A 14,065-nucleotide genomic window follows, 5' to 3' on the forward strand; every position below is an offset into this window, starting at 1 on the left:
GGGGCTCTTCACTTGCTGGCATGACAAGGGCTGACCATGGTACATTGAGATGGCACCTTAGGCACGCTGTAAATGGCTGGCCTGGGACTCGCTCGTCTGTCTTCCTCACCTCCTCCTGCTGCCTTCCACCCACCCCCATGTGCCTAATGGTCTGAAACTAAGAACTAAAGGAGTTCACACCTTGGCTTGCATTGGGAACACACTCAAGTGAGGGAATCAACTGAGATGTAGATCTTTAGAATTCAGGAAATACAGGTATGTAACTTACTTTGTGTGCAAATAAAGAACCTACAGATATTGTGGATTCAACGAATTCCCATGAAAAATCTCTCTCAAACATAAACTGAAAAACTCAATACTGACGCTAACTGAAAAAAGCTGTCCTCTTGTTATCAACAGGCTATGAAATATTTGTCCTATTTACTGTATCCACTGTGTATTGGAGGTGCAGCTTATTCACTTCTGAATGTGAAATATAAAAGGTAGGGTGCTACAAAGTCTTATAAAATATGTAATTAAAAGGTTAAATCACCCTTTTAAAAATTGTAATTACCATTTTTTTTAATTAATTGATGTGAGATAATGGGGTTGCAGAAGTCTTTTGTCCTAAGCGATATTTGATCAGTCAGGTAGGTAGTGATTGGAAATTGCTGGCTGACAACCTGTTTGAAGTCTTAGTTTTATTCTTAGGGATATTCACATTACAGCCATCTTCTCTGTTATTGGGTCTGTGATACTGGGTGCAAGTGTACTATCTCATTCTCAGTACACAAGAAGTTAACTTCCACTTCATTCCTTACTGATAGGAAGAGCCATAAGAAGAGCTGCTGGAGAGACCAGGAGAGTGTCAGTGGGAAGTCAGGGGTCCACACTTATATGCTGAGTTCTGGATGAACCCCAGTTTAGAGAAACTTTTTGCTATGTTTGCTTTTGTTAACTCATTCTCATTTTTTCCCGCTGCTTATTACTGCAGTTTTATTTCTGCTGAGTTTGCCCACTAGCTCACAGGCACCCATAGTCACCTCAATGGACAGGTCAAGGATTGAGTGGACATGGAGAATGAACTACCTTTATCTCCAGAGGCTGGCTATTCCCTAAATCATGTTGGATTAAATGTTGAAGATTGAAGTTTTACCTTGGTTGTCTAGGGAAGCTTGTCATAACGGTCTGAGCAGTTCCTTTTCTGTAGATAAAGAACTTATGTCTCTACTGCTTTCAATAGGGTATTTTTCACAATTAAATCCATGTTTTTAAAAAGGAAAATATTGAGGTGGGTATGTAAGAATGCAAAAATGGAGAATGCAAGTCAGTGCACTCATATTGCTTTCCAATTAAATCATCCAGGAGCCATTTAAAAATACTCCAAAAGATCTTCCTCATGCCCAAACTTGTTCTGAGTGCTCCAGCCTATGCTGCCAGCCTCAACCCACTACAGTTTTTAGAAATATTAGTAACTGGTTAATTAGAAAAACTTGTGAATTAGCCGCTTATATTTGACTGGATGTTAAAAATAAGACTTATTTTAGAAAAAGCAATTTCATTTCCTGATTTGAATATTAAGCCCTGTCTACATGAGAAATTTGCACTGCAGTTACAACATATAGAATTTGCTCCATTAAGATTACAACATAAAGACATATTGCACCAACGTCAAGTGAGTCTTACTCTAATACAATAGAGTAATTTTATCACATTAAGTTGCACCAGTGTAAACCCCATGTAGTAAATATGCAGATTAGAGACATCTGCACTGATGCATCTACAATGTAGAATGCGCCTAAGAGGAAAGATAGTTTTGTGATTTTAAGGCACCGGACTGGGATTCGGAAGACCTGAGCTCAGTTTTCTGTCGTAATCTGTTTATATCACCTTGAGCAAGTCACGTAATCTCTGTCTCAGTTCCCCACCTGTAAAGTTGGGAATAATATGTCCTTTGTCTCTTCTATTTAGATTGTAAGCTTCTTAGTGTTTGGGACTTTCTGTTAATATGTGTTTGTACAACACCTAGCACAGGGAAGCCCCTATCTCAGTTGGGAAAATAAAGAAGAAATATACAGTTTTCTAAGAACAATTTTTGGATCTCCTTAATTACCAGAAGATTATTTAAATCATTATTAAATGTTGAAAAATGACAATGTTTGCCATTTCCTAGAACAATAAATTACAAAAGACATAACTCATCAAAACTACATCAGCAAGGAAGTGCCACAGAACAATTAACCATAGTTTAATAATGGTGTAACTTAATTTGTAGGCTATTGCAAATTCTGTTAATCATTTTGTGGCTACAGAATAATTGAACAAATTTCACTAAGGCCAAAACTTCACTGTAAATATATTTCTGCTAACAAAGTGGAACATAATGTAATCTGTACAATGACGCTGTGTGATAGAGCAACTTTTGTTCTCTTACATTAAGCTCAAAATTCACGTTGGCCTTTTTACTGCTCTATTACACTGCAAATTCAAGTCTTGATTTGCTTTCCATCACCTGTAGCATTACTTATTTCTAGCTTTATGTACTCACTCCATTGGACATCCTGTTTGTTAGCTTACATTTTTCCCAGTTGAATCTCATTTTATTCACTTCTCATGTTTCCAGTATCTCTACTGTAAGATCCTATATTCCTTCTGTCTTCATTAATGTTTGCAATTTTGTATAATCTGCAAATTTATAACAATCCCTATAGTGTCTCCTGGTTCTTCCCCATGAATACACCTTCACCCATTGTTTATGGTCCTTTACTGAGTTTTCATTGTACAATAGCATTCCTTTCAAAGCCAATTTGAATCAATGAGTTTTTCAAATCTTGAAAAGTTATTCACTCATTGATATAGCTCCCTACTTGTGCTGGGACACTTGAGGCACTTCATGTCACAGTAAAACACTTCAAAATACAGCAAAACACCCCCTCTGAAATCTTATCAAATTAAAGAGGCTAATGAGATGTGAAGGAAGTGTCATTTTTGTTTTTAAAGGTTTTTAACTTCATTCTCTTCCATGTTAAACATTGTCTAGAAGATGATGATCTCTGAGAGTTGTCAGTTTAGTGTTGCATTTTAGTTGGGGAGAGGAAAAGAAAAAATAATTACACTGTCTCTTATTTTTAGCTGGTATTCTTGGTTGATTAACAGCTTTGTCAATGGTAAGTATCTATGTATTTTCCTCTCATAATATACGTATATCTATTTATTTTTATATTAAGGCCAGGAATGTCAAAAGTAGCCTAAAGTTGGTCTGACTTCAGTAGGTCGTGTTTGAGTGCTTAACATTTAAAAAAAACCAAAAAGATCACTTATTTAGGTGCCTAAGTGTAGATTTAGTAGCCTGAGTTTGTTCCTTTTTTTTTTTAAATGTTGGTCTAGATTTCTTTTCTTTTTTTAATTTTACAGGTGACATTTCAAAATAAAACTTGGACATCTCAGATTTTGTAACTGTGTGATATGGGGTTGTCAAGATTTGGCTGTGTCCCCCAAAACAATAGCAGTCAAATAGAGGAGCAAAAGGGGAGAAAAAAAGACCTTAAAATAGTGGTATAATAGAACATAGTCCATTAGAACAGGAGTTCTCAAACTTGATTGCACTGCGACCCACTTCTGACTACAAAAATTACTACATGACCCCAGTGTCCTGTATTACTCTAGAGTCTAGAATCAGGGTCAGCGTTAAGGAGCGGGAAGCAGGGCAATTACCTATGGCCCCATTCCCCGGGGGGCCAAGCGAAGCTAAGATGCTCATGTGTTGGCTTCAGCCCCACCCTTGGCAGCAGGGAGTTTTAACACCAGCCCTGGTGACCCCATTAAAAAACTCATGAGCCACTTGGGGTCACAATCCACAGTTTGAGGACCGCTGCATTAGAGTAAATCACAGAGTAGTGAGGATGATTACACTTGTATCTTGCACTTGTGTACCTCCCTTTAGGATATGTTCACACTGCAGCTGGAAGTGTGCTTCCAGGCTAGGGTAGACAGATGCACACTAGCTGTGCTTGAGCTAGTACTATTTTTAGCACGTTGGCTTGAACAGAGCTAATATGTCTGTCTACCCAAGCTAGGAAGCACACTCCCAGCTTCAGTGTAAATGCTTCAGTGTTAATGCTAAGGAGACTTGTGTACATGAAAAGGGAAAACAGATGTCTATCAAACAGAAAGAAAGGGTATACATTTTAATGGAGTACTTGCTCTTTGTGGTATTTATCTTAAAATATGTTCATATTGTATCTTCAGGGGTATATGCTTTTGGATTCCTATTTATGTTGCCACAGCTGTTTGTGAATTATAAGGTATGTCTAAATGTTTATAATGGGATATTTTTGGCTTTCAGTATCTATAATTTATCCTCAGTTTTGTTACAAATTATGTTTACATTTCTTGTAGATGAAATCAGTTGCACATTTACCATGGAAGGCATTCACATATAAAGTAAGTAAGCTGTAATTTAAAAAACTTGTGCTACCAAGACAGCAATTGTTTTTTACTTGAGAAGCGGGGCAATAATGTGTAGCTTAAATGTGAATTTTTAGAATTAAACTACCAGTTTAACCCAGCACAAATATATTTACTTTTTTGTAATTTTTTCTATTAGCTACGAAAGTTATAACTCCTTCACTTTTTTCATTGTGGCTTTCCTATAATGTAAATTATTTTAGTTTCCTAGTTTTGATGGAGCTGACTGGTTTTGACTGTCAGCAATCTTTCGTATTAGTAAATACTTAAAATGCATATATTCAATAAAATAGTAATAGAATATTCCATTGATTGCTAAATATGTTGCAAACTGAAAGACAGTTCTGGGGAAAAGTCAAGACCCCACCATGTACTCTCCAATACAAAGGAATTCCCCACATTGCAGCAATACTGTGTTCCAAAATCTGTGTTCACATTATTAAACAGTGTAAAGTAAGCTATTTTGTTTTTGTAAACCAGCAGAAAGGCTACCATTTTAGGCTTACTCCTGGGGGAATTCTGCACCACTTCACAATGCAGAGTTTTGCAGAAATTAATGTTGTGTGCAGAGAATTTTCTTTCTCCCACAGAAATGGGCTGCAGAGCTTGTGGCTGCCACTAGGGGCTGCTGGACCAGGCAGAGCCCAGCTTGCACATAGAAGACACTGCCAATGGGAGCTGCAGGGGGCGGCACTTGGGGTGGGAGCAGCGCCAGAGCGGGACAAGCCCCTAACCCCTCTTCCCTGCGGAAGCTTGAGGGCCAGATTAAAAGTTCTGATGGGCTGGACGTGATCCGCAGGCCGTAGTTTGCCCACCTCTGGTAAAGGCCAAGCCTTTACCACCCACTTTATTTTTTCTTTCTATTCATGGTGAAATGCGTGCGCTTTGGGATGCTGTGGTAGGTGTGTGCAGTCTGAATGTGTGCTTGTTTCCTCAGTGAGGATGAAGACTCATTCTGTCTGTGAGCACATTATGTCCTCACAGATAATTCTTCCTCGTGCTTAAGTAATTTCCCAAACATCTGGTCCTAGTCTTAGTCATAAGGGGGAGTTGGTTGGTGACATGTATAGAACATAGAGGTAGATATTAGAGTTTAAATGCAGAAGATCTTCGGATATTTTGACCCACAGATTGGTTTGTCGTTTTGCATAGTAGTAATGTATTTTTGCTAGTTCTTTGAGACAAACAAGGAAACCAGCAGAATTTCACTCACTTTGGTTTCTTTAGGGTGTGTACTTTGAGTTTCTTATACCCACTAGAGCAGTACATAGTAGATGATTTTGCCTGACCAGTTCTTTTGTATTATAACTGCTAAGGTATGAAAAAAATGGGGTTTGTTTCCAAAAACAGAGAATAAACTTTATATATTCCGGCTACTTGTCGTAACTGGTCATGTTATCGATGTTAGAGCCTTATGACTGGAGCTCTGAAAGTGCACATATGCATGTACTATGAAGGTTGTCTGTGACAATAGTATAGTTTTTAAAACCAATATGAAAAAACTACAAAACTATTTTCATATGTCAGACATGTCACTCCTCTATAGCAGAGGTTTCCTGCTTCCACAGTAAATGTCTTTTCCAGTTGCTTACAACTCTCTCAAACATTCACTTATGGGCTTAAAAATTTTCAGGCTTGGTTTCTCCTTGAGGGGGGAATTTTATTTGGAATGAATCAGCAAAAACATTTTGGCTCTTAAACAAAAGCAGCAAAAAGCAATCACCAAAGAGAATTTTTTGCCATTAACCATTTAAAAAAATCTTTTTTTTTTTTTTTTTTTGAGCAGCTAATACCTAAATGGGAGGAAGTAGACAGTTTACATTTGGCAGAGAGATGATAGTTTTGCTGGACAAACTTTTTTTTGGCAGACCAAGGAAAATACATTTTGGTTTGAGAGTTTAATAAAGATTTTAAAATTACATGTTGTTCATACGTAATTTAAGGATTAATGGGTAACTGGTTCGCCACAAAGTGAAAGTGATCAATGGGGTATTCATGAATCCTCACATTTTCAACCGAATCGGGAATGTGGCATCATTGTAAACCTGTGTTTTTTTAAGTTATGATAAAAAATAAAATATTTAGATGACAAACGGGGCCAGCTCCACCGTTTTTGACGCCCCAAGCGGCGGGGCGGGGAGAGGGGGAGTCACGATCAGCTGCACTTCAGCAGCAGGCCCTTCCCTCTGGGAGGGACTGGAGGACCCACCACTGAATTGCTGCCAAAGAGCCGGACGTGCCACCCCTTTCCGTTGGCCACCCCAAGCACCTGCTTGCTGCGCTGGTGTCTAGAGCCGGCCTTGACGATGAAGGACAAAGAAAAGTAGCAGCTGTTCCCTTACTGGTAATGCTGCACTTGCTTCCCTGACATACTGTCCGTCCGTCTGTCCCTCCCTTTCCCCCTCATCTTTTGTATATCTAAGGCCCTGTCTAAGTATGGTTCAAGCTAAAACACTTACTAATATAATTATCAGAGGGGTAGCCGTGTTAGTCTGGATCTGTAAAAGCAGCAGAGTCCTGTGGCACCTTATAGACTAACAGACATATTGGAGCATGAGCTTTCGTGGGTGAATACCCACTTCGTTGGATGCATGTAGACGAAGTGGGTATTCACCCACGAAAGCTCATGCTCCAAAACTTCTGTTAGTCTATAAGGTGCCACAGGACTCTTGGCTGCTTTTACTAATATAATTGTATATTCTGGAGTGGACAGTGCATTGTGAATTAAGAAAGAGCCATGTTACATCTTAGAGGTTGCATTAGATCTGCAACTTAAGGCTTGAATATTGGCAGAAACGTTGACGCAGTCTGAGTGTACTGAGTATAAAACGTTCTGTGTTCCCAATTTTAGTTTCCCTACACAGTTTCCTTTTAGATCTGTATGACATTCTGGCATGCAGTCCAGACCACTGAATGGCTGTGTCACCACCTGCCCTGCAACCTGAGGTGCCTCACAATGCTCTGTACTGTAACTTCCAACTTGGGCTCCTCACAAACAGCATGCAGGTTACATCCTGAGTGTTGGTGGATAGCCACAGCCCTGGTCCAGCACCTTTAACTCCAGTAGCTTGTCATACTCTGGCTTCCAGCAGCTTTGATTACTACATGCAAAGTAACCCCAACACACTCCCAATCCTGGATTTTTCCTAATAAATGTGTGTTCTGCACCGTCCAGCCCTCTCTTGGACAGTACAGATATATTAGGTCTGTTGCTCCTCTAAAGGGATCAAGATACAACAGTTTGCCACCTCAAATGGAGTTACACACACTTCACAACACTGAATTAGTTTTGATTAAAGAATAAAATAAGTTTAGTTACAAAGAGAGAGGTTTTAAGTGAGTACAAGTAATGAGGCATCAAATTCAAAAATGGTTACAAGAAAAACAAAGATAAAATGCTTCCTAAACCTAACAAACTAGACTTGATTCAAGTTGAAGTCCCCTACCACATATTCCAGTAACATTATTGAGCAAATTCTCAGGCCAGGATCTGCTCCCAACGTCCAACAGCTGTTGGGGTTTTTTGTTTTGTCTTGTTGGGTTTTGTTTGTTTTTTGTCCTCAGGTGAAAGAGGGAGAGAGAACAGGGAGTGTTTTTGCCCCATTGTCTCCCTGTGAAATACATTTTCCTGAGAAGTTTCAGAGTAGCAGCCGTGTTAGTCTGTATCCGCAAAAAGAACAGGAGTACTCCTGTTCATTTTCCTGAGAGTGATCCCTAGATAAAGTTTTTTCCGGCTGAGAGCAAGGAGACATGGAGTCTGGTGGAGGAAGTTCCATGCTGTTTCTTTTCACCTGTGTATGCAGAAATTCAGATGTGCCTTGTTTCTTGCCTTTCCCTCCTTCCATGCCAAAGAATGGCCATTTGATAGGTGATGGCCCATCAGCTTTGCTGAAATCTGGCTAGGCGTGTCAGCTTGTCCTTTGTCTTTGAGAAACAGGTTTACCCACTTCCCAGACTTGTCTGGTAAACACACTTCAGTCATGATTTCAGCTTATGTTTGTAACTTTACATATAATGTGGCTACATACATTTCACCATGACATTATTGACCGGCAAGTTGAGTTTTCAAATGGAAAACAAGGAATATTTTTTACAAAGATTATTACAGTAGTGCAGTGGTGCGGGGGCTGAGGGCCTCCCACTTTTGGGAGGGCTCCAGCGCCCTTGCAGTAGTATGTAGGATATGAATACAGGAGTGCATTCCATAATAGTCTGTGAATATTTTATTATCTTGCTTCCTTTCTTCTCTTCCTCACTCAACAGTGATCCAGTATCACAATATACTGTCAAGAAATTGTATCCATACATTCTAATAATGAACGTTGTTAATTAAAATACTCAAAAATCAAAACTATTCCTGAGCTTGCTATTGTTTTACTGGTGACATTGCCAATACAGGCAGACCTTAAGTTAGCACCTCACTGCCAAATGCAGATACTGGTGCAGGCAGATCCATTTTTTGTCTTTAAGCTGGCTGTAACTTTTCCTGTTCAAAGTTCTGGCTGTTTTTTGAAGTTTGCCTATTAGTTCTTAAATAGTGCACTGTGTTCTCAGACCTGGGTAGTAGCCTAAGTCCTGGTGTGATATTTGAAACTGACCATAGAGTTAATGTGCTACCAACTGAACTGTACTTGATACCGTTGCTGAAAATATTTCTTATATTTATAGGCATTCAACACCTTCATTGATGATATCTTTGCTTTTATCATCACTATGCCAACATCGCATAGGCTGGCATGTTTTAGGGATGATGTGGTATTCCTCGTCTACCTTTACCAAAGATGGTATGTTTTCCCTCCATCCTTACTCCTCTTTTTATCCATTTTCACTGTTGTTTGTCAACTACAGATCCATGCAGCTGTGTCAACAGTAATTAGTCAGATACAAGAGACAAAAATAGTTTAGGGCTGACCTAAGATTTCGCTATCTTAGTATGTTAATGTACAGTGTAATGTGTTTTGGAATCTGATAGTCCCAAGCTATACTCTTATCAATCATATAGCGCCTCTTAGGAGTTATTTACTCGTGCTTTGAGAATTAAACATAAGTAGCTCACGAGTCTCATTACTCACCCTTATTTACATAATGTATTCTTACCTTTTAGTGTGGGCTTGAAAAATTCCTCAACTTGGCCAAGAGGAAGCTAGTCTTGGTGAGAGAGGAACCTACAGCACCAATTCTAACAAAATCTAAGCTTGCGTTCTTAAAACTAACATTCCAAAAGTGAACTAATAGCATAATCTTCCCGAGTCTGCAGACAGCTCCAACACTTCTGCTACTTAGTTTTGCCACGCAGCAGAGTGGTATTAATAAGACTCCTAATTTTCACTGCTGCTGCTTTGCAGAACTCTGTGGCAGCAGGGTAGCTGTCAAGAATTAATGTCAGTTTCTTGTTGTTGGATGGGAATATTAAGAACAGAAGCAGATTTTGGAGTTATTCACTGGGAAATAGGATAGAAAAGGAGACAGAGGGAAAGACATTTAGACTAGCAACAGAGATGTCCTATTCTGTTGACAGCCTTTTGTAGTATGCAGGGAGAGTGATAGAGTACTGGAGATCCTCTTTCTCTCACAACAGGGGAGAGGAGACTCAAGGCTCCTTCCTTCCAAGAGCTAAAGGTGAGTAGAGCTTCAGATTTGCAAGGCGAAGACTGATCTGAAAGATGAATCATAGGGCTGGAAGGGACCTCGAGAGGTCTAGTCCAGTTCCCTGACTAAGTATTATCTCAACCATGAAGTCTTCAGGTAGAGTCTAGAGACAGCACAAAGCAGCTGGTGACCGTTGTTGGCCTTCTCAGCAAGGCACTTTCAAGTGCTAGTTGGTAGAAGTTCTCCCTTCATGACTATCTTTTCTTTCTAGCTTTGAATAACTAGTGGGTTTTGGTCCTCCAACTAGTAGGTGGTCTGGTATGTTTTTCAAGTCCTGTATTATGTAAACAAAGTTAAATTTAAAATAGAAAATTAAACTCTAATGTTTTAAGCAAATATTATATGGTGGTTCTTTTAATTTTTTAGCTTTATTCTTCTGATGAACAAGGAATCAATTTTTGGCAGATTAAACAGTGGTGTACACTGTCTTTTACCAGGAATCATTGCATCATGTAACTAATGTGTGTTATTTTATCTGTAAGGCTATATCCTGTGGATAGGAGCAGAGTGAATGAATATGGAGAATCTTATGAAGAAAAGCTGAAAAGAAAACCCCACAGAGATTAGTTAACAGTAGAAGACTATTTCTGGACTGCTGCTGGCTATGTGTATTGCTTGATCTTTATGAAGAAAAAAAGATTGGATTATTTAATAAGAGTATTTTTTAAAGCTTATGACAGAACTCCATGGACAATACATCTTCTGCGTTGCCAAAATCTATTTTTGATGGTTCTTTGATGTTTCAAGATCCCTTTTATGTTTTTATGAAGAAGTCTGCCAATCTTTCTGCCAGATGTCACTTAAACAATAGTTAAACATATTTAAACTTCTCTTACATGAAAATTTAAACAAATATTAATTTGTCTTTATTGTTATGATTGTTTTAGTGTGTGTTTTGAGATAGCTCAATTAACTGGTCATGTGGTACCTTTATTGGTAAAGGGCTACTAAGCCATGAAGAGTACAAGTAGGCTGTGATTGTTATAGCAGAATAGGGCATCACTGCTGAACCAGGGGTTGTTAGAATTTAAAGGTATAACTTCTGGAATATACACTTTAAACTGCATCACACAACACCATTCTAGGTTGACACTGGACATGGAAGGGCTCAAATTGATGGGGGGTTAAAATCTCATGGCTGACCTAAGCTGTATGGAACTTCGAAATAAGAGTCCTGTGGCTTAAAATAGCCTTCCTGGAAGGAAGGGGAAAGTAACCCAAACAGTTAAACTTCTTAAAATATTGTCACACTTTTAGACCATGATATGACTTTAAATCTTAATTTATTTTTAAATGGCAGAGATTTTATTGTAAAAAGCTAGTGAGCATGTGCAGCAACTGTCAGTGACTATTTTTAGTACATATATAAAGTTGCATAAAACCTTTCCTGCATTGCTAGCCAAGGGTCCCTTGATTCCCCATCAAATGGGTATTTATATGATTGACACAAAGCATTTTAATGTACTAGGAAAATAACTCTCTTAAACAGTCTTGCAGCCTTACATGTTTGCATCATAGACACCATTGTGAACTATTGTGCCAACTCTCATATGCTTTCACAGGCAAAAGTTTCCTAGGCCTCTTGATTTGTATTTTAAATTAGGTAAAGAAAACATACAGCATTCAGCTAATTAGAAGGGGATTGCTTGAACTGATTGTTGCTCAGAATATTTATAGAAAAACCATAAGTAAAACAACTTTCCAAATGTGCCCGTAAGTTAATTTTATTTCCAGTAACAACAATGTTTAAAGGGTGAAGTGTCACTCTAACTTCCTATCATGTTATCAGTTTTTATTGTATTTATCACTGAAATTCAGCACTTCTTGCAAATTGTTAGAATATGCTAAAATAAAGTATATTCAAATGGTAGAACAGTATGCATTTAGAACCCCCATTATGCAGTTTTATGAAATAACTTGCATTTAGTGAGCACTATAGTTAAATAACCTGCATTGAGTAACACTGAAAATACATGTTGCTTTCCTCACATTAATAAACAAAACATTTGATTCTCAGAACCAGCATTAGCAGCTAAAGCCTAGTTTTAATTAAATGCTTTGTTTTAAAGTTAAATTGATTAACTTCTAGAGATTTTATGTGGAAAAAACCAACACTGCTGACCAAAGCTACGTCTTTCTTTTAATTTACTGCATATTTTTGCTGGGCTGTCAGAACAGTTTTTTTTGTTTGGGTTTTTTTGCTTCAATACACCACTAACTCAAAATGTAAATAGTTCAAGTGAAGAAAATGTTGCTCTAATTTTGTCATAAATAGAAAACAATAATGGTTTGTTTTATACAGTAGGCTTTGTCAAATCCCAGTGTTGCAATGGTTTGAAAGCACAAAGGCTGTCATCCTGTAAAGACAAGGCATGTGCCTAATTTGAGACACTGTGAGTAGTCCTACTGAAGTCATTGGATCTTCACTTACACTGAGGCCCCTTTACATCATTCTGGTAGTGTAAAGCTGTCATCAAGTGGATATTAGTTTAATGCCCACTTTAAGGCCACTTTACAATTCAGTAGTTCCAAGGGCCTGATTCTCATTTTATACTAAAATCCTTTTACACTGCTATAGCAATGTAAAGTTACACATGTGCATAGATCTTGTAGGATTGGGATTGAAGTTGACACAACCAATATTTTTCTCATGTTGCCAGCTGCAGCTCTGCATTTTTATGCACACTGCTCTAGGACTCCTATTTCATAGTAGTAAACATCTAGTTTTGTATGTTGAAAATAACTTGTCCTGATATTTAGTAACAATACATTGGTCCTTTTTGTGCCATTTTAAAATCAATTTGAGTCATTAATTTTTCTGAAGTGGCCTCTGAAAGTCTAATTACTGCATTCAGGTAATTTACGTTTATATTCAACATTTCTTTTTTGTGGGTAATTGTTTGAAAATCACTCTTACATCTTTGTGTACTGTTAGTTTATTACCCTTCATAACTTTCCATGTCTTCTGGTGATATAAAAGATTAATAATTTCCCATACAACAATGGTCATGCTGAATGTAAGGTTAGAACATTTGATGTTGTAAAGCAACCAGACTTTTTCAGGCTTTGAATCAGTGATTTGTTTCCTGTATTCCATTTACAAATAAAACATGTGTGGGATGAACAGTTTGAGTTTTGATCTATTATTAGAAAGACTTAGTTACTGCACGTGTTCCATAACTTAATGATGGATGAAACAAGAACTGACATTTCTTTTTTAAAAGCTTTTTTTCAGTGCAATAAAATAGTCTTACAAAATGATGAAGTGGTGTTCCATTAAATACTGCATGATTTGAGCTATAGTCTGCTTGGTTTGAAATAGATTTAAAATGTGTCAATCTTTTCCTCCTGAATTTTTCAAACATAATTGGACAGAGCTTCAATGCCTTTCAGAGGAGAATACTATTTAAATGCAAAATATTTTATTTTTAAATGCAGGATTATAGATGTACATTGTATTCATGATAATACATGTGTTCTTCTGTCACACTGACACACAAGATGAGCTAAGTAACCACCATTTTAGTATAGATTGTATATGACAAATCCTATGGTCTCTGTTAGATTTTAAGGGCTACATTTAGAACTTCCATAATTAAATCCCAAGCATTATTTTAAAAAATGCACAAATAAAACATTTGAGTTAGGTAGGCTATCTTGTGCAACTTGAGACAAGCTCACCACATCTTTAAATCTCCCTTAGTAATGCTCTGTCATTTGTACTGTGGCAAGAAATTAAACTATATAATGTCACAGAATTAGGAATAGACAGTGGGATTTTAAAACCTGCTTAAAACATTGGAAAATATCAGCCAGCATGTTCAAGGTGGACCTGCAAGGAGTTATTCCTGATTTCTTTTTCCTGCTGCATTGATGTTATGTTATCTTACCTTCCCACACCTAAAACTCTGCAAACACCCACTCATTGTGCAGTGACAGTCAAAAAAGCTAACAGAATATTGGGAATCAT

At 37.8% G+C, this 14,065-nt stretch overlaps 1 protein-coding gene across 2 annotated transcripts in view; it reads left to right on the forward strand.

Moving 5' to 3' along the window:
* Nucleotides 1-13,221, forward strand: part of CLPTM1L (CLPTM1 like) — a 79,317-nt gene extending 66,096 nt beyond the window's left edge. For both annotated transcript variants that reach the window (XM_039523418.1, XM_039523417.1), the window contains exons 12-17: nucleotides 400-482; nucleotides 3,112-3,146; nucleotides 4,228-4,283; nucleotides 4,378-4,422; nucleotides 9,115-9,230; nucleotides 10,578-13,221. In XM_039523418.1, coding sequence (XP_039379352.1) covers nucleotides 400-482; nucleotides 3,112-3,146; nucleotides 4,228-4,283; nucleotides 4,378-4,422; nucleotides 9,115-9,230; nucleotides 10,578-10,662 — 420 coding nt within the window. In that variant the 3' untranslated portion in view covers nucleotides 10,663-13,221. The remainder of the gene's footprint in view (nucleotides 1-399; nucleotides 483-3,111; nucleotides 3,147-4,227; nucleotides 4,284-4,377; nucleotides 4,423-9,114; nucleotides 9,231-10,577) is intronic.
* Nucleotides 13,222-14,065: the final 844 nt, after the last annotated feature.

This window comes from Mauremys reevesii, linkage group 2 (genome assembly GCF_016161935.1).
Source record: "Mauremys reevesii isolate NIE-2019 linkage group 2, ASM1616193v1, whole genome shotgun sequence".
Taxonomy (NCBI): Eukaryota; Metazoa; Chordata; order Testudines; family Geoemydidae; genus Mauremys; species Mauremys reevesii.